General features: G+C 29.6%; 1 protein-coding gene across 13 annotated transcripts in view; it reads left to right on the forward strand.

Annotated features, from left to right (window-relative positions):
• LOC145267087 (dynactin subunit 1-like) overlaps positions 1–27,969 on the forward strand; it is a 234,592-nt gene that overhangs the window by 164,359 nt on the left and 42,264 nt on the right. For all 13 annotated transcript variants that reach the window (XM_080123079.1, XM_080123080.1, XM_080123076.1 and 10 more), the window contains one exon: positions 26,032–26,131. In XM_080123079.1, coding sequence (XP_079979205.1) covers positions 26,032–26,131 — 100 coding nt within the window. The remainder of the gene's footprint in view (positions 1–26,031; positions 26,132–27,969) is intronic.

A 27,969-nucleotide genomic window follows, 5' to 3' on the forward strand; every position in this document is an offset into this window, starting at 1 on the left:
CCACCATTATTTTTTTTTCAGTTTTTGGTCATTTTATTTTATCATTCAATTTACCCTTCTTCCAAATTTTGATTTTTCGCACCAAATTTGTATTTTTCCCACCAAATATATATTTTCCCACACCAAATTTTTTTTCCCCAACAAATTTTTTTTTTCCCCCACCAAATTTTTTTTTCCCCAACAAATTTTTTTTTTCCCCAACAAATTTTTTTTTTCCCCAACAAATTTTTTTTTTTCCCAACAAATTTTTTTTTTCCCCAACAAATTTTTTTTTTACCCCAACAACTTTATTTTTACCCCCAACAACTTTATTTTTTCCCCAACATTTTCTCCCTACCAGAGTTATTTATTTCCTCCCACCAAAGTTTCCCCTCCACGTCAAATTTATTCTCCCCATCAAATTTTTCTTTTCTACCAAATTCTCCATCATACCCACCACACGAATCCCTTAATTTTTTTTCACCCCCCCCCTCCAATACATTTTTTCTCACAATATTTTTTCACTTTTTTTCGTTTGACCCTTCCCCACCTCAATTTTATTTAAAATTTCGTTTTTTTTTTCTAAATTTTTTGTCATTGGAGCATCTTTGCATTTTTCTTTTCGAGGATGTGTGATTTTGAATAATAGAAAATTTTTTCAGGGTTTTATTTAAAAAAAAAAAAGGGAAATAGATTTTTTTTTTTTTTTAAACTATTCTTCCGTCCTCTCCTCTTCATCTCTTGTCTCCATTGCATGTTTCTTCAGCAGATTTTTATTTGATTTCTGATTTTCTGGAAATGTTTCTGAATCAAGAAACTTTGAAATGGCTAATAGAAACACAAAATCCGTATGAGCACAATTGTCTCCTAGGAAGATCTTTTGACTTTAATTTGTTGGACGTAATATGGCGGAACTTGATTCAATTGGATATATTGTGTTCAGTTCCAAACTCGTACGATTTGAGAAAGATATAAACCAATACAGCATAATCATATTAGAAGTTAAGCAAGATTGAGTTTGGCCACTGGCAGATGGGTGACCATTTGGTGCTATGATAGTCATATTCAGCAGGTATATATGATACCTGTAGGAGTTGAATGCCTCTGCCTTGCACATCTGCAGATCACTCTTGGAGAAGATGTAGCACTTGTTAGCCTCCCTCTGATATTCTGGAGGATTATCATGCAATGTGATGTGGTTGTTGCATTTTCACTCGGATATACAGATATAACGCGTATGCAAAGACAGTCACAAAGGAACGCAATTCGACACGCTTTTCAGTTGAAATGAAAAACAAGGCATTTGTTAATGGTCGTTTCATCACCAACTACACACGCAATTTTCCAAGCCAGCAACAATATGGGCACATGACTGCATTTACCTCTGGTCAATTACCCATTTTCCAGTCTGCAGCTACAACCAGCTGCTATGTCTGCAGCTCGCCCCACGGCACACAATCGTTTTTCTGTTAAAAATTTGGATTGCATCTTGTTTTGAAAGTTACTCTTGCGCCGAAATATGCTTCCAAGTTTTTTTCCTTCCTCGTCCTCCGCTGTGACATCACCTTGCATCACAGCTTGATTATTTGCATACGTGAGCTGCCACTGCTGCTACATATGTGTCCATGGCTTCATTACAGCAGACGGCAGATGGAGTTCCCCAGCTGTGATGGAGGTAATATATCTGTTAAAAAACAAATCTGGACAGAGGGATCCCATTGGCCCTGCACGACAATCTTCTAGTGATGGTGTCACAAACAAAACACCTGCTCCTAATTTGTCATGAGTCATCCCGGAAGTACTAAGGCTCAGAAAATTGTCATTAGAATGTTCATGTCAGTGTGCTGTCTGATATATCTGAAAATAGCAAAACACAAACACTCATATATATAGAGAGAGAGAGAGAGAGAAAACAATTGAAATTAAATACTAGGAAAGAGGGGAGGTGTCATTGAAGACAAGATAGAGAGAGCCCATTAACCCTGTATGACAATCTTCTATTGATGGTGTCACAAACATAACACCTGTTTCCAATTTGTCATGAGCCAGCCTGGAAGTAGTAAGGTTCAGGAAACTTATGAGAATGTTCATGTTAGTGTGTAATCTGATGTATCTGGAGATAGTGAAACATACACACACATATATATATATATATATATATATATATATATATGAGGAAAAAAAAAAGAAATTAAAACTATAAATTAAAATTTACAAATAAATTTATTGCTTGACAGAATATTCCAAAAACAATTTTCCAAAATCCTTATTCCGCGGAGTTTCAAAGAATGTTATTCTTGCTATTCTTCTCATCAGGGGACAGAAATAACTTAACAAATGGTTATTATAGCAGAGCTAAAATTTGCTGGTTAAGGCATTAAATGAAACCACAATTTATGATAGTCATAAATTGCAAAAAAAAAAAAAAATGTGTTCATGTCTGTTAAAAACATGTGAAAATATGGAGGAGAGGGGGGGCGCTGTTGAAAACATGGAAAGAGGGAACCCAAACAATTAAGTTATTTGAAAATCCGCACAGATGATTTGTTTATAGTGCTGAAGGCTTTATGTAGAACCAACCGCACATTTTTGGTACAATTGTTAATCTCAGTAGATTCAATTGTTGTCACAAGACAGAGCACACACAGTAGACCTCGGATTTTTACGTCAGTGTTTCTTTCTAGATGCATGTCTTCACAAAGACTGTGGGGTGGGGTAAATCTCTACTAATGAATTAAACACGTTTCCAGATACCAACATGGGAATGTGTGTATATACACATATATATATATATATATATATATATACTAGTGATGGAACGATTCCAATATTTTTCACGATTCCGATACAATTACTGATTCCGATTCTTTATAAATCTTTAATTATTTAACTATAAAAGTGTTATTTTGTCCCGATTACTGTAAAAACACATCTCAAATGCGTGTATATTTTCTCAAACGTAAAAACACACTTGTGAGAGGGTGATCTAGAGATTTTAATCCTACTGGAAGTTTAAATCAATAAATATTATTTTATTATTACTACAAACAGTGGAAGATGTTTCTTAAAGCAAAATCAAATAAAAAAAGATAATTAAAGGAATCGGTTTTGGCATCGGAAAATAGGCGCAAATTTTTCTGATATCGATTCTAATACCCCAAAAAGTTCTGATTTTTCTGATTCCCAATTCCTATTCTGATTAATCGTCCCAACACTAGTGTGTATATATATATATATATATATATATATATATATATATATATATATATATATATATATATATTTATTCAGTTGTATTAAATACAAATGTCTTACTTGTTACGTCTGCGACAATATCCATAATAATTTTTGAAAAAAATTCCCTTTTCAAATGGTGGACGTGACAGATCGATTCAAAGCATGCTAGATGATGGAGTGGAATATATATATATATATATATGCACGTGTATGTAATGATAGAAGTTTGATGATTGTACTCAGTCGTTTTTACCAAGGAGTTAGCACTTATCAAGGCCAAAAGCCACTCGAGGATAAGGTTTGATGAAGAATATTATGAGAGGATAGAAAACAATGGATGCAATGAATGAAATTTAATTATTTATGAGGACAGTTCATAACAAGTACTTGTTCACGATGAATCTGAAGACGGCCATGTTGTAGTATGCAGGGAAATCGCAGTGTCTGTGAGAAAGAGGTAGTATATAGTAGAGAGAAGGACATCAACCACTAGATTTCGAAATCGTTCTGTATCATGTTAAGGCAGGAAAGGTGCTCTGAGTAGCTTCTCCTCAGATGTAGCAATAGTACTCCATTTTAGGACGTATCTATATCAACTGCAAAAAAAAAAAAAAATAGAATAAAGGGAGACAATTTTGCTCATGCGATTTTATTTCTTGAAGCTATTGTTTTTTTTAAAAATGCGAGTTTTGTGGATTAGCCATTTTATTTTTATGTAGAAACGTCTTTTTTTTTTTTTTTTTTGTGAGCATGTTAGATATCAGCACTTGAATTCTGAATCGTGTACAAAGCAAAAATTGTCTTTTTTTATTATTGTTTTGTTCAACTTGTAAAAAAATAAACTTTTTATTTGATTGACAAAAAAAAAAGAAAAAAGCTAGTTAAACTGATATTAAATTGCCGAGTTATTTTTATACAAAATCTGAGTGATTAAACGTTTGTTTCACTAAGGTTTTTATTTTTATACATACTTTATTAACACAAAATATGTATAAAAATATATATCCTTAGTTATGGAATGAGTTATGTTTATACAAGTAAAGGATTGGATCAGGAGTTTATATTTTCTGGAGCCATGGAATGGTCCAATCAATTTTTCAGTTTAGCAACAGATTGGCTAAACCTTACCAATTTTTTTTATTTTTATTTTTTTTAAATATTTAAAAAATGGTGTTTTCCTAAAAAGAACAATAAAAAAAGGAAAACTGAACAAACGTTTAAAAAAAATGAATAAAAACTTTAATTTTTAGAAAAATGCAAAAATGGATTAAAAAAACGATTATTTAAAATATTTTTTTAAATTAATAAAGAAATAATTAAAAAATTAATAAAAAGAATTAATACAATGAAAAATTAATTTTAATTAATAAAAATGGTTAAAAATAAAAAAAAAAAAATTAAAAAAAAATTAAATAATAAAAAAGGTCCTCTTCCCTCATTTCCCTGAATCCATTCTTTTAACAGCTTATACAGCATTATTAGTTTGTATTATTTACTAACTCTGTGCCTTTTTATGATGTTTGTGCCATTTTGGCATTAGCAGACGTAAGTGATTGTGGTTTGCGATTCTCTTTATTTTGCAATGGTTACTAACCCTGATTTGTATGGAAACGGCTGAAAGCTTTACATGGGTGACTAACGGAAAGGAAAAAAACCGGCTAAAAACTAATCATGAATTACTAGCAAACGTTACTATTGGTGCCATAAGATTTTTAAGGAAATACACTTGGGAAATTAGTCCCAAACAATTTATTTAGGGTTTACCTCCTACTCATTTGGGATATATTTGTTTAAAAAAAAAAAATTAAATATTTATCATATAATGGACAAATGTGTATATATCCAGCTAAAACTTGAAAAACACAATTACTCACAAAGTTGTTATTTAAAAAATTTTTTTTTTTTTTAAAGTCAGCCTAATTTTAAATGTATAATAGATAAAGTAAAAAAAAAAAAAAAAAAAAGATTCCAGGGGGGGGGGATCAAATAGACATTTATATCATATAATGTTATCAAGAGGCACACATATGACTGATTGATACTTAACGGGAGCTAATATTAACACTATTTTCACATACTTATATTTTCTACTAGTTGGGTGTGAGGGGTGCCCAGCCTTGCCTGGTCATAAAATATGCTCATCATATATATCTGTGTATAAGTTGAATTTCTAAGAGACGATTTTAAGGTTATTTCTTTTTTTTTTGGGGGGGGGGGAGGTCAACTTATGCATAGGTAATGTTTTTAGAAATGTTATTAAAGAGTGATTCGGTGCTTGATCATAACAAACAAAACGCCATTTTGTTTGTGCACTCGGTATATACTGGTAATCCTAGTAATTAATCGTACTCCTTCCGAACCCCACTGCAGTGTTTGCCAGCATGTAAGCACATGTGCGGTTCTTCAGTGGGAGGCTTGATAATAATTGGAATGGCTCTCGCAGTGTTCACTCTCTAGACGTGGCTATAGGCCTAAGTTCGATGATATGATGTATTTGATGATATGACGTTTTTTTTAGTAGGTTAGGAAATGTAGTGTTTATGATATGTCGTTCTCCTAAGTTGAACAAGTTTTACCGATTTAATGACACTTAATGCATATGTTCACATTATTATGGCATATTATGGCTTGTGCAATGTATGTGCTTAGATTATTATGGTACGTGACATAAATTATATGTCTAAAAATAGTAATTGTGCCTGGAATCTAGTCATTGATCAGAATGTCTGATTAACATTTGCGTTCGTTGCATGTAAGTGTGCGGTGGGTTGATTTTATATACAAATAGACCACACTTCTTTAAATGCACGTATTATTGTTTGCGGATGCCGAGAAACAATTTATAATATGTCTTACAAAAAAAAAAAAAATTATCTGTGCAAAAAAGAGCCATGAGACAGACCATTTAACTTGTCTTAATACCTAAAATGACACAATTTTTGGTCTTAAAATGCACGTCGACTTATACACAAGTATATACAGTAAATATATTTTAATTATCGCAGATTTCATATTATTTCAGATACCTAATAAAAAGCTTTAAAAAGTTAAAAGAAAATGACTTGGGTGCCATCAGCTAGAATCGATAACCAAAACATAACGCTCCAATCACATTTCCTACGATTTGAGCTATCAACAGATAAGAAAGATTTAAAATTAAATTACTTAAAGTTATGAATAAATTTACGTATGCACAAAAAATAATAGAAATATGTCGGCAAATTCGAATAAACATTTTGCATTTCAACTTGTCGACATTTCTGTATGCGTTATTCATCCAAAGATTTTACTCGTTATGAACCAACCTATTTCCTGTTCATTTCAATATTATGTGACAAGTAGTTTATCAGTTAAATATTTTTACACACACGTACGTAAATGCACTGTTAAATTTATATAGACTAGTGGGACCTGTGGAAATTCCACAGGGGACTCATTCATATGTAATATATTGATGATGACTCATTCATATGTAATATATTGATGATGACTCATTTATATGTAATATATTGATGATGACTCATTCATATGTAATATATTGATGATGACTCATTTATATGTAATATATTGATGATGACTCATTCATATGTAATATATTGATGATGACTCATTCATATGTAATATATTGATGATGACTCATTTATATGTAATATATTGATGATGACTCATTCATATGTAATATATTGATGATGACTCATTCATATGTAATATATTGATGATGACTCATTTATATGTAATATATTGATGATGACTCATTTATATGTAATATATTGATGATGACTCATTCATATGTAATATATTGATGATGACTCATTCATATGTAATATATTGATGATGGCTCATTCATATGTAATATATTGATGATAGCTCATTCATATGTAATATATTGATGATGGCTCATTCATATGTAATATATTGATGATGGCTCATTCATATGTAATATATTGATGATGGCTCATTCATATGTAATATATTGATGATGACTCATTCATATGTAATATATTGATGATGACTCATTCATATGTAATATATTGATGATGACTCATTCATATGTAATATATTGATGATGACTCATTCATATGTAATATATTGATGATGACTCATTCATATGTAATATATTGATGATGACTCATTCATATGTAATATATTGATGATGGCTCATTCATATGTAATATATTGATGATGGCTCATTTATATGTAATATATTGATGATGACTCATTCATATGTAATATATTGATGATGACTCATTCATATGTAATATATTGATGATGACTCATTCATATGTAATATATTGATGATGACTCATTCATATGTAATATATTGATGATGACTCATTCATATGTAATATATTGATGATGACTCATTCATATGTAATATATTGATGATGACTCATTCATATGTAATATATTGATGATGACTCATTCATATGTAATATATTGATGATGACTCATTCATATGTAATATATTGATGATGACTCATTCATATGTAATATATTGATGATGACTCATTCATATGTAATATATTGATGATGACTCATTCATATGTAATATATTGATGATGACTCATTCATATGTAATATATTGATGATGACTCATTCATATGTAATATATTGATGATGACTCATTCATATGTAATATATTGATGATGACTCATTCATATGTAATATATTGATGATGACTCATTCATATGTAATATATTGATGATGACTCATTCATATGTAATATATTGATGATGACTCATTCATATGTAATATATTGATGATGACTCATTCATATGTAATATATTGATGATGACTCATTCATATGTAATATATTGATGATGACTCATTCATATGTAATATATTGATGATGACTCATTCATATGTAATATATTGATGATGACTCATTCATATGTAATATATTGATGATGACTCATTCATATGTAATATATTGATGATGACTCATTCATATGTAATATATTGATGATGACTCATTTATATGTAATATATTGATGATGCCTCATATGTAATATATTGATGATGACTCATTTATATGTAATATATTGATGATGACTCATTTATATGTAATATATTGATGATGACTCATTTATATGTAATATATTGATGATGACTCATTCATATGTAATATATTGATGATGACTCATTCATATGTAATATATTGATGATGACTCATTTATATGTAATATATTGATGATGACTCATTTATATGTAATATATTGATGATGCCTCATTTATATGTAATATATTGATGATGACTCATTCATATGTAATATATTGATGATGACTCATTCATATGTAATATATTGATGATGACTCATTTATATGTAATATATTGATGATGACTCATTCATATGTAATATATTGATGATGACTCATTCATATGTAATATATTGATGATGACTCATTCATATGTAATATATTGATGATGACTCATTTATATGTAATATATTGATGATGACTCATTTATATGTAATATATTGATGATGACTCATTCATATGTAATATATTGATGATGACTCATTCATATGTAATATATTGATGATGACTCATTCATATGTAATATATTGATGATGACTCATTCATATGTAATATATTGATGATGACTCATTCATATGTAATATATTGATGATGACTCATTCATATGTAATATATTGATGATGACTCATTCATATGTAATATATTGATGATGACTCATTCATATGTAATATATTGATGATGACTCATTCATATGTAATATATTGATGATGACTCATTCATATGTAATATATTGATGATGACTCATTCATATGTAATATATTGATGATGACTCATTCATATGTAATATATTGATGATGACTCATTCATATGTAATATATTGATGATGACTCATTCATATGTAATATATTGATGATGACTCATTCATATGTAATATATTGATGATGACTCATTTATATGTAATATATTGATGATGCCTCATTTATATGTAATATATTGATGATGACTCATTCATATGTAATATATTGATGATGACTCATTCATATGTAATATATTGATGATGACTCATTCATATGTAATATATTGATGATGACTCATTTATATGTAATATATTGATGATGACTCATTCATATGTAATATATTGATGATGACTCATTTATATGTAATATATTGATGATGACTCATTCATATGTAATATATTGATGATGACTCATTCATATGTAATATATTGATGATGACTCATTCATATGTAATATATTGATGATGACTCATTTATATGTAATATATTGATGATGACTCATTTATATGTAATATATTGATGATGACTCATTCATATGTAATATATTGATGATGACTCATTCATATGTAATATATTGATGATGACTCATTCATATGTAATATATTGATGATGACTCATTCATATGTAATATATTGATGATGACTCATTCATATGTAATATATTGATGATGACTCATTCATATGTAATATATTGATGATGACTCATTCATATGTAATATATTGATGATGACTCATTCATATGTAATATATTGATGATGACTCATTCATATGTAATATATTGATGATGACTCATTCATATGTAATATATTGATGATGACTCATTCATATGTAATATATTGATGATGACTCATTCATATGTAATATATTGATGATGACTCATTCATATGTAATATATTGATGATGACTCATTCATATGTAATATATTGATGATGACTCATTTATATGTAATATATTGATGATGCCTCATTTATATGTAATATATTGATGATGACTCATTCATATGTAATATATTGATGATGACTCATTCATATGTAATATATTGATGATGACTCATTCATATGTAATATATTGATGATGACTCATTTATATGTAATATATTGATGATGACTCATTTATATGTAATATATTGATGATGACTCATTTATATGTAATATATTGATGATGACTCATTTATATGTAATATATTGATGATGCCTCATTTATATGTAATATATTGATGATGACTCATTCATATGTAATATATTGATGATGACTCATTCATATGTAATATATTGATGATGACTCATTTATATGTAATATATTGATGATGCCTCATTTATATGTAATATATTGATGATGACTCATTCATATGTAATATATTGATGATGACTCATTTATATGTAATATATTGATGATGACTCATTTATATGTAATATATTGATGATGACTCATTCATATGTAATATATTGATGATGACTCATTCATATGTAATATATTGATGATGACTCATTTATATGTAATATATTGATGATGACTCATTCATATGTAATATATTGATGATGCCTCATTTATATGTAATATATTGATGATGCCTCATTTATATGTAATATATTGATGATGACTCATTCATATGTAATATATTGATGATGACTCATTCATATGTAATATATTGATGATGACTCATTCATATGTAATATATTGATGATGACTCATTTATATGTAATATATTGATGATGACTCATTCATATGTAATATATTGATGATGACTCATTCATATGTAATATATTGATGATGACTCATTCATATGTAATATATTGATGATGACTCATTTATATGTAATATATTGATGATGACTCATTTATATGTAATATATTGATGATGACTCATTTATATGTAATATATTGATGATGACTCATTCATATGTAATATATTGATGATGACTCATTCATATGTAATATATTGATGATGACTCATTTATATGTAATATATTGATGATGCCTCATTTATATGTAATATATTGATGATGACTCATTCATATGTAATATATTGATGATGACTCATTTATATGTAATATATTGATGATGACTCATTTATATGTAATATATTGATGATGACTCATTCATATGTAATATATTGATGATGACTCATTCATATGTAATATATTGATGACTCATTTATATGTAATATATTGATGATGACTCATTCATATGTAATATATTGATGATGCCTCATTTATATGTAATATATTGATGATGCCTCATTTATATGTAATATATTGATGATGACTCATTTATATGTAATATATTGATGATGACTCATTCATATGTAATATATTGATGATGACTCATTCATATGTAATATATTGATGACTCATTCATATGTAATATATTGATGATGACTCATTTATATGTAATATATTGATGATGCCTCATTTATATGTAATATATTGATGATGACTCATTCATATGTAATATATTGATGATGACTCATTTATATGTAATATATTGATGATGACTCATTCATATGTAATATATTGATGATGACTCATTCATATGTAATATATTGATGATGACTCATTCATATGTAATATATTGATGATGACTCATTCATATGTAATATATTGATGATGACTCATTCATATGTAATATATTGATGATGACTCATTTATATGTAATATATTGATGATGACTCATTCATATGTAATATATTGATGATGACTCATTCATATGTAATATATTGATGATGACTCATTTATATGTAATATATTGATGATGACTCATTCATATGTAATATATTGATGATGACTCATTTATATGTAATATATTGATGATGACTCATTCATATGTAATATATTGATGATGACTCATTCATTTTTAATATATTGATGATGACTCATTTATATGTAATATATTGATGATGACTCATTCATATGTAATATATTGATGATGACTCATTTATATGTAATATATTGATGATGACTCATTCATATGTAATATATTGATGATGACTCATTTATATGTAATATATTGATGATGACTCATTCATATGTAATATATTGATGATGACTCATTCATATGTAATATATTGATGATGACTCATTCATATGTAATATATTGATGATGACTCATTTATATGTAATATATTGATGATGACTCATTCATATGTAATATATTGATGATGACTCATTTATATGTAATATATTGATGATGACTCATTCATATGTAATATATTGATGATGACTCATTTATATGTAATATATTGATGATGACTCATTCATATGTAATATATTGATGATGACTCATTTATATGTAATATATTGATGATGACTCATTCATATGTAATATATTGATGATGACTCATTTATATGTAATATATTGATGATGACTCATTCATATGTAATATATTGATGATGACTCATTCATATGTAATATATTGATGATGACTCATTTATATGTAATATATTGATGATGACTCATTTATATGTAATATATTGATGATGACTCATTCATATGTAATATATTGATGATGACTCATTCATATGTAATATATTGATGATGACTCATTCATATGTAATATATTGATGATGACTCATTTATATGTAATATATTGATGATGACTCATTCATATGTAATATATTGATGATGACTCATTCATATGTAATATATTGATGATGACTCATTCATATGTAATATATTGATGATGACTCATTCATATGTAATATATTGATGATGACTCATTTATATGTAATATATTGATGATGACTCATTCATATGTAATATATTGATGATGACTCATTTATATGTAATATATTGATGATGACTCATTCATATGTAATATATTGATGATGACTCATTTATATGTAATATATTGATGATGACTCATTCATATGTAATATATTGATGATGACTCATTCATATGTAATATATTGATGATGACTCATTCATATGTAATATATTGATGATGACTCATTCATATGTAATATATTGATGATGACTCATTTATATGTAATATATTGATGATGCCTCATTTATATGTAATATATTGATGATGCCTCATTTATATGTAATATATTGATGATGCCTCATTTATATGTAATATATTGATGATGCCTCATTTATATGTAATATATTGATGATGACTCATTTATATGTAATATATTGATGATGACTCATTTATATGTAATATATTGATGACTCATATGTAATATATTGATGATGACTCATTTATATGTAATATATTGATGATGACTCATTCATATGTAATATATTGATGATGACTCATTTATATGTAATATATTGATGATGACTCATTCATATGTAATATATTGATGATGCCTCATTTATATGTAATATATTGATGATGACTCATTCATATGTAATATATTGATGATGACTCATTCATATGTAATATATTGATGATGACTCATTCATATGTAATATATTGATGATGACTCATTCATATGTAATATATTGATGATGACTCATTTATATGTAATATATTGATGATGACTCATTCATATGTAATATATTGATGACTCATATGTAATATATTGATGATGACTCATTTATATGTAATATATTGATGATGACTCATTCATATGTAATATATTGATGATGACTCATTTATATGTAATATATTGATGATGACTCATTCATATGTAATATATTGATGATGACTCATTCATATGTAATATATTGATGATGACTCATTCATATGTAATATATTGATGATGACTCATTTATATGTAATATATTGATGATGACTCATTCATATGTAATATATTGATGATGACTCATTCATATGTAATATATTGATGATGACTCATTTATATGTAATATATTGATGATGCCTCATTTATATGTAATATATTGATGATGCCTCATTTATATGTAATATATTGATGATGCCTCATTTATATGTAATATATTGATGATGACTCATATGTAATATATTGATGATGACTCATATGTAATATATTGATGATGACTCATATGTAATATATTGATGATGACTCATATGTAATATATTGATGATGACTCATTTATATGTAATATATTGATGATGACTCATTCATATGTAATATATTGATGATGACTCATTTATATGTAATATATTGATGATGACTCATTCATATGTAATATATTGATGATGACTCATTCATATGTAATATATTGATGATGACTCATTCATATGTAATATATTGATGATGACTCATTCATATGTAATATATTGATGATGACTCATTCATATGTAATATATTGATGATGACTCATTCATATGTAATATATTGATGATGACTCATATGTAATATATTGATGATGACTCATTTATATGTAATATATTGATTATGACTCATTTATATGTAATATATTGATGATGACTCATTCATATGTAATATATTGATGATGACTCATTCATATGTAATATATTGATGATGACTCATTCATATGTAATATATTGATGATGACTCATTCATATGTAATATATTGATGATGACTCATTCATATGTAATATATTGATGATGACTCATTCATATGTAATATATTGATGATGACTCATATGTAATATATTGATGATGACTCATTTATATGTAATATATTGATGATGACTCATTTATATGTAATATATTGATGATGACTCATTCATATGTAATATATTGATGATGCCTCATTCATATGTAATATATTGATGATGCCTCATTTATATGTAATATATTGATGATGCCTCATTTATATGTAATATATTGATGATGACTCATTCATATGTAATATATTGATGATGACTCATTTATATGTAATATATTGATGATGACTCATTTATATGTAATATATTGATGATGACTCATTCATATGTAATATATTGATGATGACTCATATGTAATATATTGATGATGACTCATTTATATGTAATATATTGATGATGACTCATTTATATGTAATATATTGATGATGACTCATTCATATGTAATATATTGATGATGACTCATTCATATGTAATATATTGATGATGACTCATTTATATGTAATATATTGATGATGACTCATTCATATGTAATATATTGATGATGACTCATTCATATGTAATATATTGATGATGACTCATTTATATGTAATATATTGATGATGACTCATTCATATGTAATATATTGATGATGCCTCATTTATATGTAATATATTGATGATGCCTCATTTATATGTAATATATTGATGATGACTCATTCATATGTAATATATTGATGATGACTCATTCATATGTAATATATTGATAATGACTCATTCATATGTAATATATTGATGATGACTCATTCATATGTAATATATTGATGATGACTCATTCATATGTAATATATTGATGATGATTCATTCATATGTAATATATTGATGATGACTCATTCATATGTAATATATTGATGATGACTCATTCATATGTAATATATTGATGATGACTCATTCATATGTAATATATTGATGATGACTCATTCATATGTAATATATTGATGATGACTCATTCATATGTAATATATTGATGATGACTCATTCATATGTAATATATTGATGATGACTCATTCATATGTAATATATTGATGATGACTCATTCATATGTAATATATTGATGATGACTCATTCATATGTAATATATTGATGATGACTCATTCATATGTAATATATTGATGATGACTCATTTATATGTAATATATTGATGATGCCTCATTTATATGTAATATATTGATGATGCCTCATTCATATGTAATATATTGATGATGCCTCATTTATATGTAATATATTGATGATGACTCATTCATATGTAATATATTGATGATGACTCATTTATATGTAATATATTGATGATGACTCATTCATATGTAATATATTGATGATGACTCATTCATATGTAATATATTGATGATGACTCATTCATATGTAATATATTGATGATGACTCATTCATATGTAATATATTGATGATGACTCATTCATATGTAATATATTGATGATGCCTCATTCATATGTAATATATTGATGATGCCTCATTTATATGTAATATATTGATGATGACTCATTCATATGTAATATATTGATGATGACTCATTCATATGTAATATATTGATGATGACTCATTCATATGTAATATATTGATGATGACTCATTTATATGTAATATATTGATGATGACTCATTCATATGTAATATATTGATGATGACTCATTCATATGTAATATATTGATGATGCCTCATTCATATGTAATATATTGATGATGCCTCATTTATATGTAATATATTGATGATGACTCATTCATATGTAATATATTGATGATGACTCATTCATATGTAATATATTGATGATGACTCATTCATATGTAATATATTGATGATGACTCATTTATATGTAATATATTGATGATGACTCATTCATATGTAATATATTGATGATGACTCATTCATATGTAATATATTGATGATGACTCATTCATATGTAATATATTGATGATGACTCATTCATATGTAATATATTGATGATGACTCATTCATATGTAATATATTGATGATGACTCATTCATACGTAATGTATTGATGATGACTCATTCATATGTAATATATTGATGACTCATTCATATGTAATATATTGATGATGACTCATTTATATGTAATATATTGATGATGACTCATTCATATGTAATATATTGATGATGACTCATTCATATGTAATATATTGATGATGACTCATTCATATGTAATATATTGATGATGACTCATTCATATGTAATATATTGATGATGCCTCATTCATATGTAATATATTGATGATGCCTCATTTATATGTAATATATTGATGATGACTCATTCATATGTAATATATTGATGATGACTCATTCATATGTAATATATTGATGATGACTCATTCATATGTAATATATTGATGATGACTCATTCATATGTAATATATTGATGATGACTCATTTATATGTAATATATTGATGATGACTCATTCATATGTAATATATTGATGATGACTCATTCATATGTAATATATTGATGATGACTCATTCATATGTAATATATTGATGATGACTCATTCATATGTAATATATTGATGATGACTCATTCATATGTAATATATTGATGATGACTCATTCATATGTAATATATTGATGATGACTCATTCATACGTAATGTATTGATGATGACTCATTCATATGTAATATATTGATGACTCATTCATATGTAATATATTGATGATGACTCATTTATATGTAATATATTGATGATGACTCATTCATATGTAATATATTGATGATGACTCATTCATATGTAATATATTGATGATGACTCATTCATATGTAATATATTGATGATGACTCATTTATATGTAATATATTGATGATGACTCATTTATATGTAATATATTGATGATGACTCATTTATATGTAATATATTGATGATGACTCATTCATATGTAATATATTGATGATGACTCATTCATATGTAATATATTGATGATGACTCATTCATATGTAATATATTGATGATGACTCATTCATATGTAATATATTGATGATGACTCATTCATATGTAATATATTGATGATGCCTCATTCATATGTAATATATTGATGATGACTCATTTATATGTAATATATTGATGATGACTCATTCATATGTAATATATTGATGATGACTCATTTATATGTAATATAATGATGATGACTCATTCATATGTAATATAATGATGATGACTCATTCATATGTAATATATTGATGATGACTCATTTATATGTAATATATTGATGATGACTCATTCATATGTAATATATTGATGATGACTCATTCATATGTAATATATTGATGATGACTCATTCATATGTAATATATTGATGATGGCTCATTCATATGTAATATATTGATGGCGACTCATTCATATGTAATGTATTGATGGCGACTCATTTATATGTAATATAATGATGATGACTCATTCATATGTAATATATTGATGATGACTCATTCATATGTAATATATTGATGATGACTCATTCATATGTAATATATTGATGATGACTCATTCATATGTAATATATTGATGATGACTCATTCATATGTAATATATTGATGATAACTCATTCATATGTAATATATTGATGATGACTCATTCATATGTAATATATTGATGATGACTCATTCATATGTAATATATTGATGATGGCTCATTCATATGTAATATATTGATGGCGACTCATTCATATGTAATATATTGATGGCGACTCATTTATATGTAATATAATGATGATGACTCATTCATATGTAATATATTGATGGTGACTCATTCATATGTAATATATTGATGATGGCATTCTGTAATTGTTCAGTGTAAATGGAGACGCTCTGATATTATTGTAGCTTTTTTGTTCAACCTGCAAAAGTATTTATCTAATGTAGCACGAACGTCTGGCAAAGCCCGGTTGTAAAGTACGCTTAAATATGATATTTTAATTCTTGCAGATTTTGTATATATTTTAGAGTTAATGTTATCAATTTTTATATATTATAAATTATATATATATATATATTATAAAGTTGCCGTTTCAAAAATAAAAAAAAAATATATCCATATGACTTGGTTGTATTAGCTTGAATCGAAACTGAAATAAAAACTTATGAAATATATATATATATATATAATTTGAGTTCCTTCAGCCATAACTGAAACCAGAACTTAGGAATAATTTTTGATAAAATTATTAATAATAATAAAAAAAAGATTACTGGAGTGCCATCAGTTATAATTGAAACCGAAATCAAAACTTATGAAGAATTTTTGGTAAAATTATTTATTACAAGAAATGGAAGTACATAACAATTAAACGACCCAGATGTAAGCGTGACACAGAAAATAACACACGCTATCGTATTAATATGTAGATTAAATATTAAATTGTTTTTAACACAAATAGATCCCAAATAAGTAGGTAAACCTAATTGTCTTGGACTTATTTCTCAACTCTAGTTCCTTTTAAATCTTTTGTGCCACCAATAATAATGTTTACCGACATAGCTTTTGTATAGCTTAAAAAAGGGGGCTGTGACTGATTTTTTTATTTTTATTTTTTAATCTTTAAGCTTTACTGTTAATTAGATTTAGTTAATTAAAAAAGATATTGGACAAAGCAATAGAATATTAAATATATTTATTCTTTCTGAAGATGAGATTTACCTTCAAAATTCAAAGAATATAACATCACTGATACCTTTTTGTTTGGCACAATATGTTAATAAATAAATAATTAATAATCGAAAATTAAATTTTTCATTTTTGTTTATCTTGCATCCAACAGTGTTTTTCTTCTGAAGCACATTGTTATAGCCTTCAAACTAAACTCCTTAAATATATCTAATTTTTAATTCTCAATTTCAAACCAAGCTTTTATTTGCTATAAAAATGCCTGTCTGTGTGATGCTTGTGTGTTCCCTAAAAATGGTTAGAGAATCTGCATAAAATCTAAAAGTCTATTCTTAGGTAAAATTTACAGAGGAAGACAATGGAAGTGCCTCCGAAATTTCTAAGCACACTTTAAAGGAATGAGACCATAACAGCCTTAAAATTTCAAATATATCCTACTAGCGATTAGTTGAGTATATAGGTTGAGAAGTGTGTGAGGACACTCTCACTTTTATAGATATGTAGATTTGGTCAATAAATGATTCCTGAAGGAAGTTTTTTAAATTCAACAACAATATGCATAGCTTGTGAAGTATTCTTCTTACAGCTGTTAACCCCAAACAAGACATATTTTCACAAAAGCAAAAGGGGTTACTATGACAGAGGCCAGATTTATAGGGGGCATTGGGTGGGCAGCAATATGTTTGTTCATATTACATTAATTTGTCCAGATTTCGTAGTTGTGATTTTAAAAGTAAAAAAAAAAAAAAAAGTATTTAGGTGTGCCATTAACTAGAATTGAAACTGAAACTGTAGCATTCAAAGCTTGTGATGTACCAACGTGACATGCATATAAACCAATTAAAAATAAATATGAATGTACAAAATGTTTAACGATTTTTCAATTTTGACTCCCTTTTGACCTCTTAAAATCAAGTTAAACTGCTAAAGACCCATAAAAGAAATCTCTGTAAAAAATCCAATCATTTGAGGCTTCTAGCGCCGCTTTGCGACCTTTAGTTTCGGAGCAGATAGTTTGAAAATATGGAGACGAACAGACAGACATATAGCCTTTTATATATTAGATTAGATTTTGCCCAGGCGTAAAATATGGAGACTGACAGACTGACATATAGCCGTTTATGTATTATACTTTTAATGAAATTTAAATTGTATGTCGAACATTATCTGGAGAAGATGATGGAAGTGGGCCTTCAAATCTGTTACCCTATATGTACATATCCCACCCTCTCCACCTTTAAGTGATCCATGGGGACACAATCACTTTAAAGCTTGTGGGCCTTATCACGGCAAAAGGTTAAGAGATGGGAACTCTGACTTCAAATCCAATTGCTGCCTTGCAGTTTTCCTTAAAAGGCTATGGAACCTCATCCAGAAAGAAAAGGTGTAGTAACGGACATGATAGGGCGACTGTTTACCTCACTGAGATTACTTTTGGACAGAAGCTTCAGCCTCCTCTGCTGCCAGTTGTCGCGAGTTTGCTCCACTTGACATGAGCATTGGAGGTTCAGAGGGTGTCTATCTGATGCACCTAAACTGCGCAAGCAAGTTTGGAGCCAAGGTGAAAAGTCCTGTGGCGATGGAGTGAAACTACCCCAACACTGAGGGATAAAGCACTGAGGCCCCAACTAGTCATCGTCAGGAGTGACGGACTACATGATGATAATGATGAAAACTTCAAATACATGTATCTGATTTTAATGAAATTTAAAATATAACATACTTATTCCAGAATGTTGTAACAGCAAAATTGAAGGGGAGGGGCAGTAAATATGCAACAGAGTAGCAGCAGCAGCAATATGTAAATGACCAAGCCAGATGTGCAATGTGACGTCAGATAAAAAAGGCACACTTGTTCACAGAGGCACGTATTCGAAACATAGAGAATTTGGGACGTGTTCAAGACACAAGAGTGGAAAAGAATTGGGTGTTTGGAAGAGTGGGGTTTGACTCTTAGCCGATGTTCTGAAAAAGCAATGGTGTTCGAGACCATTGGATGACGTCACGGCAGAGACGAAAAGTCACACGCAGTCGAAGGAACTGTTTAAATATTTAGAAAAAAATGTGTTGTTGGAAATACTAGATATAAAGGCTTTTTGTTAAAAAGAAAGTGAATCGAGTTTTTATTTTCCTTTCTTCTGTTTCCTTGTGATGGAGTCTACAATGTGTTGTGTAACAACACCATTCATAAAAGATGTACAAAGAAAGTAACATGGCGCTATGAACTATTTAAATATTTAGAAAACGTGCTGTTGGAAATACTAGCTATAAAGGCGATGAACATAGAGAAAGTACAGTCTTGTATAAAACAACGTCAGATCTTTCTACGAGTTTTGAAATACGGGTGTCAGTAAGTTAAAAAGAATTGATAGCATTTATTTCACAAGGAGATTAAAAAGCGTCCAACTAGCACATTACAATATCAGTTGTTGAATAGGAGCTTGGCGAATGGCAACGATTAGGCTGGCATTGATGTTGTGGGAGGTCATGTTGGTGATGTTTTCAATGTATGACCAAACGAAGTAGTCCAGCGGGTTCAGGTCTGGGGAGGAGAGGGCAGAGAGAGGATACAAAGTCGTAGAACTCCTTCTGAAGCCAAGCCTAGGTCTCTTTGGACTTGTGGGCCAGCACCAAATCCTGCTGCCACATCCAGGGTCTGCCAGCGGCCACCTGATTGCACCAGGGATCGCCACACTGCACATCCAGGTACACTTTAGTTTTACTTTTCAAGCCGACTTCAAAGATGTGAGGTGGCATGATGTGGCCCTCACTTGAAACCACACCAAAGACCATAACAGTGGCCGGAAACTTTGTTTCCATCACCCTGAGCACGTCCCTATTATTTGTGACAATCTAACGATGCATTTTGAGGGTGCTGGCAATGGTCCTGTTGTCATAACTTCGATCAGTAGAGAGCATGAGTTGTACAGCGGCACATCTCCAATCTTGCTCGTTGAACATTGTGTCACTGTTAGACATGATAGAAGTCTCCTATCGTTCTTGGGATTTGTACACAACTGGCCAACTGGTAGATGGTTTGCAACAAAAAAACAAAAAACAAAACAGTTTTCATCAAACGGAAATGGAATCATGTTGTCTTTTCTAGGGCGACAATTTTATCATTCCACCATGTATTTACTCATTGTCATTGTATTGATTGCAGTCACCATTGCTATACCAATTACTGCTGCAATTTCCATCTGCACCCTCCATTGCATTGATACCAGAAATGCTGCACAAGCACATCCATTGGCTGACTCTTCCAGCAAATATTATCCTGAACATGCAATGTACCCATCTTACTTGTTGTTGTATAATATTCTAGAAGAATACCCGTCCCAAGATGGGTAAAATGAATTCTCTCAACAGAATAATTTTGCATCAATATTGTCCCCTTAACAAAGATTAAAATCCAGATATAACAATACTAAACCTTTTGTCTAGAATCCTTATTCCAGTTTTGATTAAAATCCATTAGATAATTTTGATTCTAGAAAGTGTCTAAAATTTAGGGTTTAAGATTAAGGGGTCTTAAGATAAACATTAAAATTCAAGGAAATTTTGTTGTATTGTCCAATAGTTATGGATCAAATTTAATATAAATCTGAAATATTTTAATTTTCAAATGAGACTTAAGCTTAAGGAGTCTGAAGAATAATTTGAAATTCAAGGAATATAATCTTAATTGGTGCCTAATGACTATAGATCAAATTTAATGCAAATCTGAAATATTTGAATTTTCAAATGGGAAGTTCCGCTTACATAATATCTCCTAAAAATCCTTTAAAATAATCAAAATAAATTGAAATTTGTGGCATAGTGATGTTTATTAAAATTTCATGTGCACACAAAAACAAAACGCAGAAAATTAAACGGTTGACTTGATCAAACACATTTCCAAATTTTATGAATATTTATTTTGAAACTATTATTTTATTGCAGTTGTCCAATATTGTCCGCTTTAAAAAAAAATTTATTTGAGAACATTGAAAAATATAACTGTTTCATAGAGAAATCTCATATGCATATAATCAATGTAATGTTAAATATCAATTTGTGTCGATAAAATGTAATTACTAATGTCAAATGCCAAAAAAAGAAATATGCATCCCTCTCTTCTCTCTTTCACACGTACACACACACACGCACACACACACACACACACACACACATTATTTAACATATAATTACCTACTGACATGTGTTTTGTTGTCTATGACTTGTCAGAGTGGCTGAATTTAACGAGATTCGAAATATATAAAACAGTAATCAATCAAACACGTGTTTCACGGTTCTACCGATCATCAATGTAGCTTGACTGTTTCTAGGATTCGAACCTCAGACTATATATTATAATGGTCAAGTGCATTAACCGTTATGCCATGAAGTCCTAGGTCAGTTTATATGCTATTTTTATCGCTTATAAATTTTTCTTTTTAAATTAAAAATTTATTTTAGCGATTAATATATATGGTTGTTAGTGTTATTGGAGATCTAATAGTTGAAGACGCTGATAACCATATATATTATCATTAAAAAAAAAATCAACAACAAAAACATTGATAAATATAATTAAAAATATTAATGTTCTCTTCAAAATTGGAACCTATCAAGCTAATCAAAAGCTCAATATACTAGATAGAGCAATTAAAGAAATAGGAAAAATTGATGAAAATAAAATTGAATAAAATGAGGAATTATAATGAAAATTCTTTCTCCATGACTTTTCAAAGATATGCCCTTCTCATCAGAGTATAAACATTAACAAAAATATGCATCACTGGTTGAGTTTGACAATATGAAAATGTGAGAAAATTTTTTGCAAAAAATAAAAACCATTTTTAAGAGAATAACAAATTAAACTATTGGTTGATCAGTTGAATTAATCAGCAACTAATACACGCACACACACACGCACACATGCACACGCACACACACATACACATATGTGTATATATGATGGACTCTCCCGTTGATTTCAATGTATGAGTTTCCACCACAACAACTAAGTTGCTCAGAAATCCACACAGATGATGAAGGCTTTGTGTAGAACCAACCACACTTTTTGGTATTACTGCTAACCTTTGTCGATGCAGATGACGGCCACAGGACAGAATATACAGTAGACCGCAGGTTTTTACATCGGAGTTTCCTTCTCCTAGATGCATGTCTTAACGAAGACTGAGGATGCATCTCTCCCAGTGAATTAATGTGTCCCCGGATACCAACCTGGAAATTTCTATGATTCTGCATGATACATACAGCGCCTAGCCTTCACAAATGGTCACTCATCTGGTATTGGCCAGTCTCTACGTTGCTTAACTTTGGTGATCTGGTGAGAACCGGTGTGTCAATATGATTGTGCCATATATATATATATATATATATATATAGCACGTTGATATATGATTCTTGTTAGATTACTGAAGTTAAGTGATGTTGAGCCTGGACAGTACTAGATGGGTAACCATTTTATACTAGATGCTGTATCTCTGCTCGGCAAATATCTCTGCTCGGCAAATATAAAAATGGCCTGACATGACACTTGGTGATTCGTAATGTTAACATGCAAGCCACTTTATGAGAAGGGAAGATTTAGTTTCATGTATGTGAACGTTCATGTAAAATTGAAGCTGGATTAAAGAGCCACCTATGTACACACAGCAGTTAATTGAAGAGATGGCAAACTTCTGTAAAGAACAGCTATCATCATACGGGTATTTGTAATACGTCTGAGTTGAACGTTCCTACCTTGCACTGTTCCAGGTCACACTTGGGCAAGATGTACCATCTATTAACCCCACTCTTATATTCCAAAGGGTTACCATACAGGAAAAGATGAAGCTCTTCAGCTGTGATGAAGACAACTCATCTAGGAGAAGGAACTCTGTTGGAAAACTGAAATTAGATAGCTTTTTATAGGTGTTGGTCCTGGATATGACCTTAAACTATATCCAGTGGTGAGGCCCCAGCTTGCGGGCTTTGGGGAGTGTGGAGCCACCCTTTAATTACCATTGCTCCCAGGTCCACTCTGACCCGGAGTGGTAGTACCTGTTAGGGTCCCAACTGTGGGTTAAATAGAAACTGACTTGAAAACAACAAATATATTCTATTAAAAAATTTTTTTTTTCAAAATTTTTGGATTCAGCATTAAATAACCCGAAAAGGGTTGATATGCTGTAAAACAACCAACCAACAATATAGGTGTTAGTCCTAGGAAAGTAACCATTTGATTTCTGAGAACTTCGACTGAAGTAAAATGAGACCCAGTTTAACCAGGGGGAAAAAAATAGCTTAAACAGTTGATGTAATACCGGAAAAACTTGGTGAATCTTTGATTAGAGGACGCAGGTTAGAATCTAATTTCCTAAAAATTATTTCCTTGTGCAATTAGAATCCAATATTTGTACATGAAAAAATATTTCAGTTTAATTATGTGCATATAAGAAAAAAATGGATAGCGTAAGTTAGAAACAGGCACAAAGTGGTCTCAACTCAAAGTATCGAAAGAGCGGTGGAAATTAAAGTTAAAACGCCAAAGTCTAGTATGACGACCCATACATAAAATCTAAACCCTTAAAGAAAAACATGAATTGGCTTTGACACAGTAAATAATGATTTTAGTTAAAAATAAATAAAAAAAAAAAATAAATGTATGACATTATTTAAAAAAAAATAAATTTATAAAATTGTTTGAAAATAAATAAATTTAAAAAAAATTGTATATAAAAAAATTAAACGATCTTCCTACATTTAAATTGGAATTAAAAATAAAATATTTTACTAATTGGTTAATTTTGACATTTTAATTTTGAAAGTTGCAAAAGTTTGTATTTGTTGAATATTTTGTGGCTGTTCATGAAATTAATTTCGCTTGTCGTCTCTTTGTGATCAGATAACGAAGGTGTGAAGCCGAAACAAATGGAGGAATTGGCATATGAAGGAACGGACAAGGTTTATGGGAAAGAAGATAGTGGCCCCTATGAGTGCTTACGGTAAGAATATTTAAAGCCATTTTTTTTTATTTTTTAAAAATTTTATAATACTCTTTGTCTGGTTTTATTGTTAGGCCATACTATATATGTGATTGTTTGCGGATATTAAGCGCTGTGTAGGGCGATGGGACTGCACTGCTGTCAAAGGAAGAGTAAGGCACTTCCTTCCCTCTGCCAGACTGGGAGCAAGGTGGAGAACCCACTTCACCCCCCTCCATCCTGATCAGGGTAACGTGAGGTCATGGAAAGTAGGTGTAACATGGAAGGAACAGACATTTTCTATGGGAAAAGACAATGGCCCTTATGAGTTTAAGGCCTTTTTTTTTTCTTTTTATAATTTTTTTTATTTGTCTGTTTTATTTTTATAGCTTGTTGTATGACATAATCGTACTAAGATACCAGTTCCAGATCACAAAAATTAAGCAAAAATACGCCTAGCCAGTACCACATGGTTGACTATTTGGAAATGCTAGGTGCTCTATAAGGTGACGCCATAGCACTACTGTCAAAGGAAGAGTAAGGTGCCTCCTTCCCCCTGCTACTCTGTGGGAAACCTTTGGGCAAGGTCGAGAACCTACTTATGTCTCAGTGACAAAATATTTTGTTTTGAGTGAAGAAACAACTAAACACGTCAGGCTTGAAGCGCTTACATCAACATTATCAACTTAGACTAGCGTGCACGTCCTCACAGACTGTCCCCAAAGCGAAGCATGCTCTGATGTGGATCTGGAGTCTACTTCAGACACAGCCCAATGATGGGCCTTGAAATGCTATGATGGTAACCCCTTTAGCAATTGTCCTCAGTCTGATTCCATCTGTTTTCGTACAGCTTCTTAAATTTGAATTTTTTCTTCAATTAACGTAGTGGGATAGTATTAAGGAAGAGTAAGGAACTCCTTCCCTCTGCTAGACTGGGAGACAGCCCCTTGAGCAAGGTCAAAAACTCACTTTAGCCGCCCCCCAATAATGTGAAGTTATGGAAAGTAGGTGACTGATCTGATGTAATGCGTAAACAATCAGGAATAATTCTGTTCATGGGTTTGTATCTCATTGTGCTGAGCAGGAGGTTCCTTTGTGCACAATGGTCAAGACAATCGCCCAGTATGTACACTGCTCGGACTGAAAGAAACTGCAACCTACTGTCTGTACAACTGCAAAGAAAGCTATAGCAATACATCAAAACACTTTTGAAAAACAGCGTGAATGGGGTTCTGAATGATGAGCAACAATGAATTCATGAATGCCTCGCGGGAGAGAGATTGATGAAGGGTTGTAGCCATCAATGTTAATAGACAAGGTTCAAAAAGAGTTCCTCATTGTTGTATCTGTGTGCTTGTCTTACAAGCACTACACTGGAATGTGTTCCGACAAACTTGCCGCTCTGATACCCTCTCAGTGTAAATACACCCAACCAACCTGACAATTGATGAAATCCCATCTATTCACTGTGGAGCTACGGAGCTACTCGGATGCTGAAAGAGTTTCTACTCTAATATCTTCTCGCCTCGACTAGTCTTTGGAATCGACTCTCAGTTCTATTTCTCTAACTGTACTAACATACAGAAATTTAAATGTAATATGAACAAACATCTCACTGCACAACTCCCCACTTAGGGTATCCCCTCCTTCCTGTGAATCTTGCTCTTAATTCAATGTAGTTCCTTACGTTTCGATGGTGACATGTTTTGTTTTAGGTGAAAAACAATTAAAAAAAAGTCTTCAAGCACTTGCATCGGCATGTTTTCTCTGTCCACTTGATGTTAGGTAAATGCTGGGCAACGCCGGGTACTAAGCAATTATTCAGTGTTATGTAAGGTCATGTTGTGACATGTATCAAA

This window comes from Euprymna scolopes, chromosome 42, assembly GCF_053919585.1.
Source record: "Euprymna scolopes isolate OS-2025 chromosome 42, ASM5391958v1, whole genome shotgun sequence".
Taxonomy (NCBI): Eukaryota; Metazoa; Mollusca; class Cephalopoda; order Sepiida; family Sepiolidae; genus Euprymna; species Euprymna scolopes.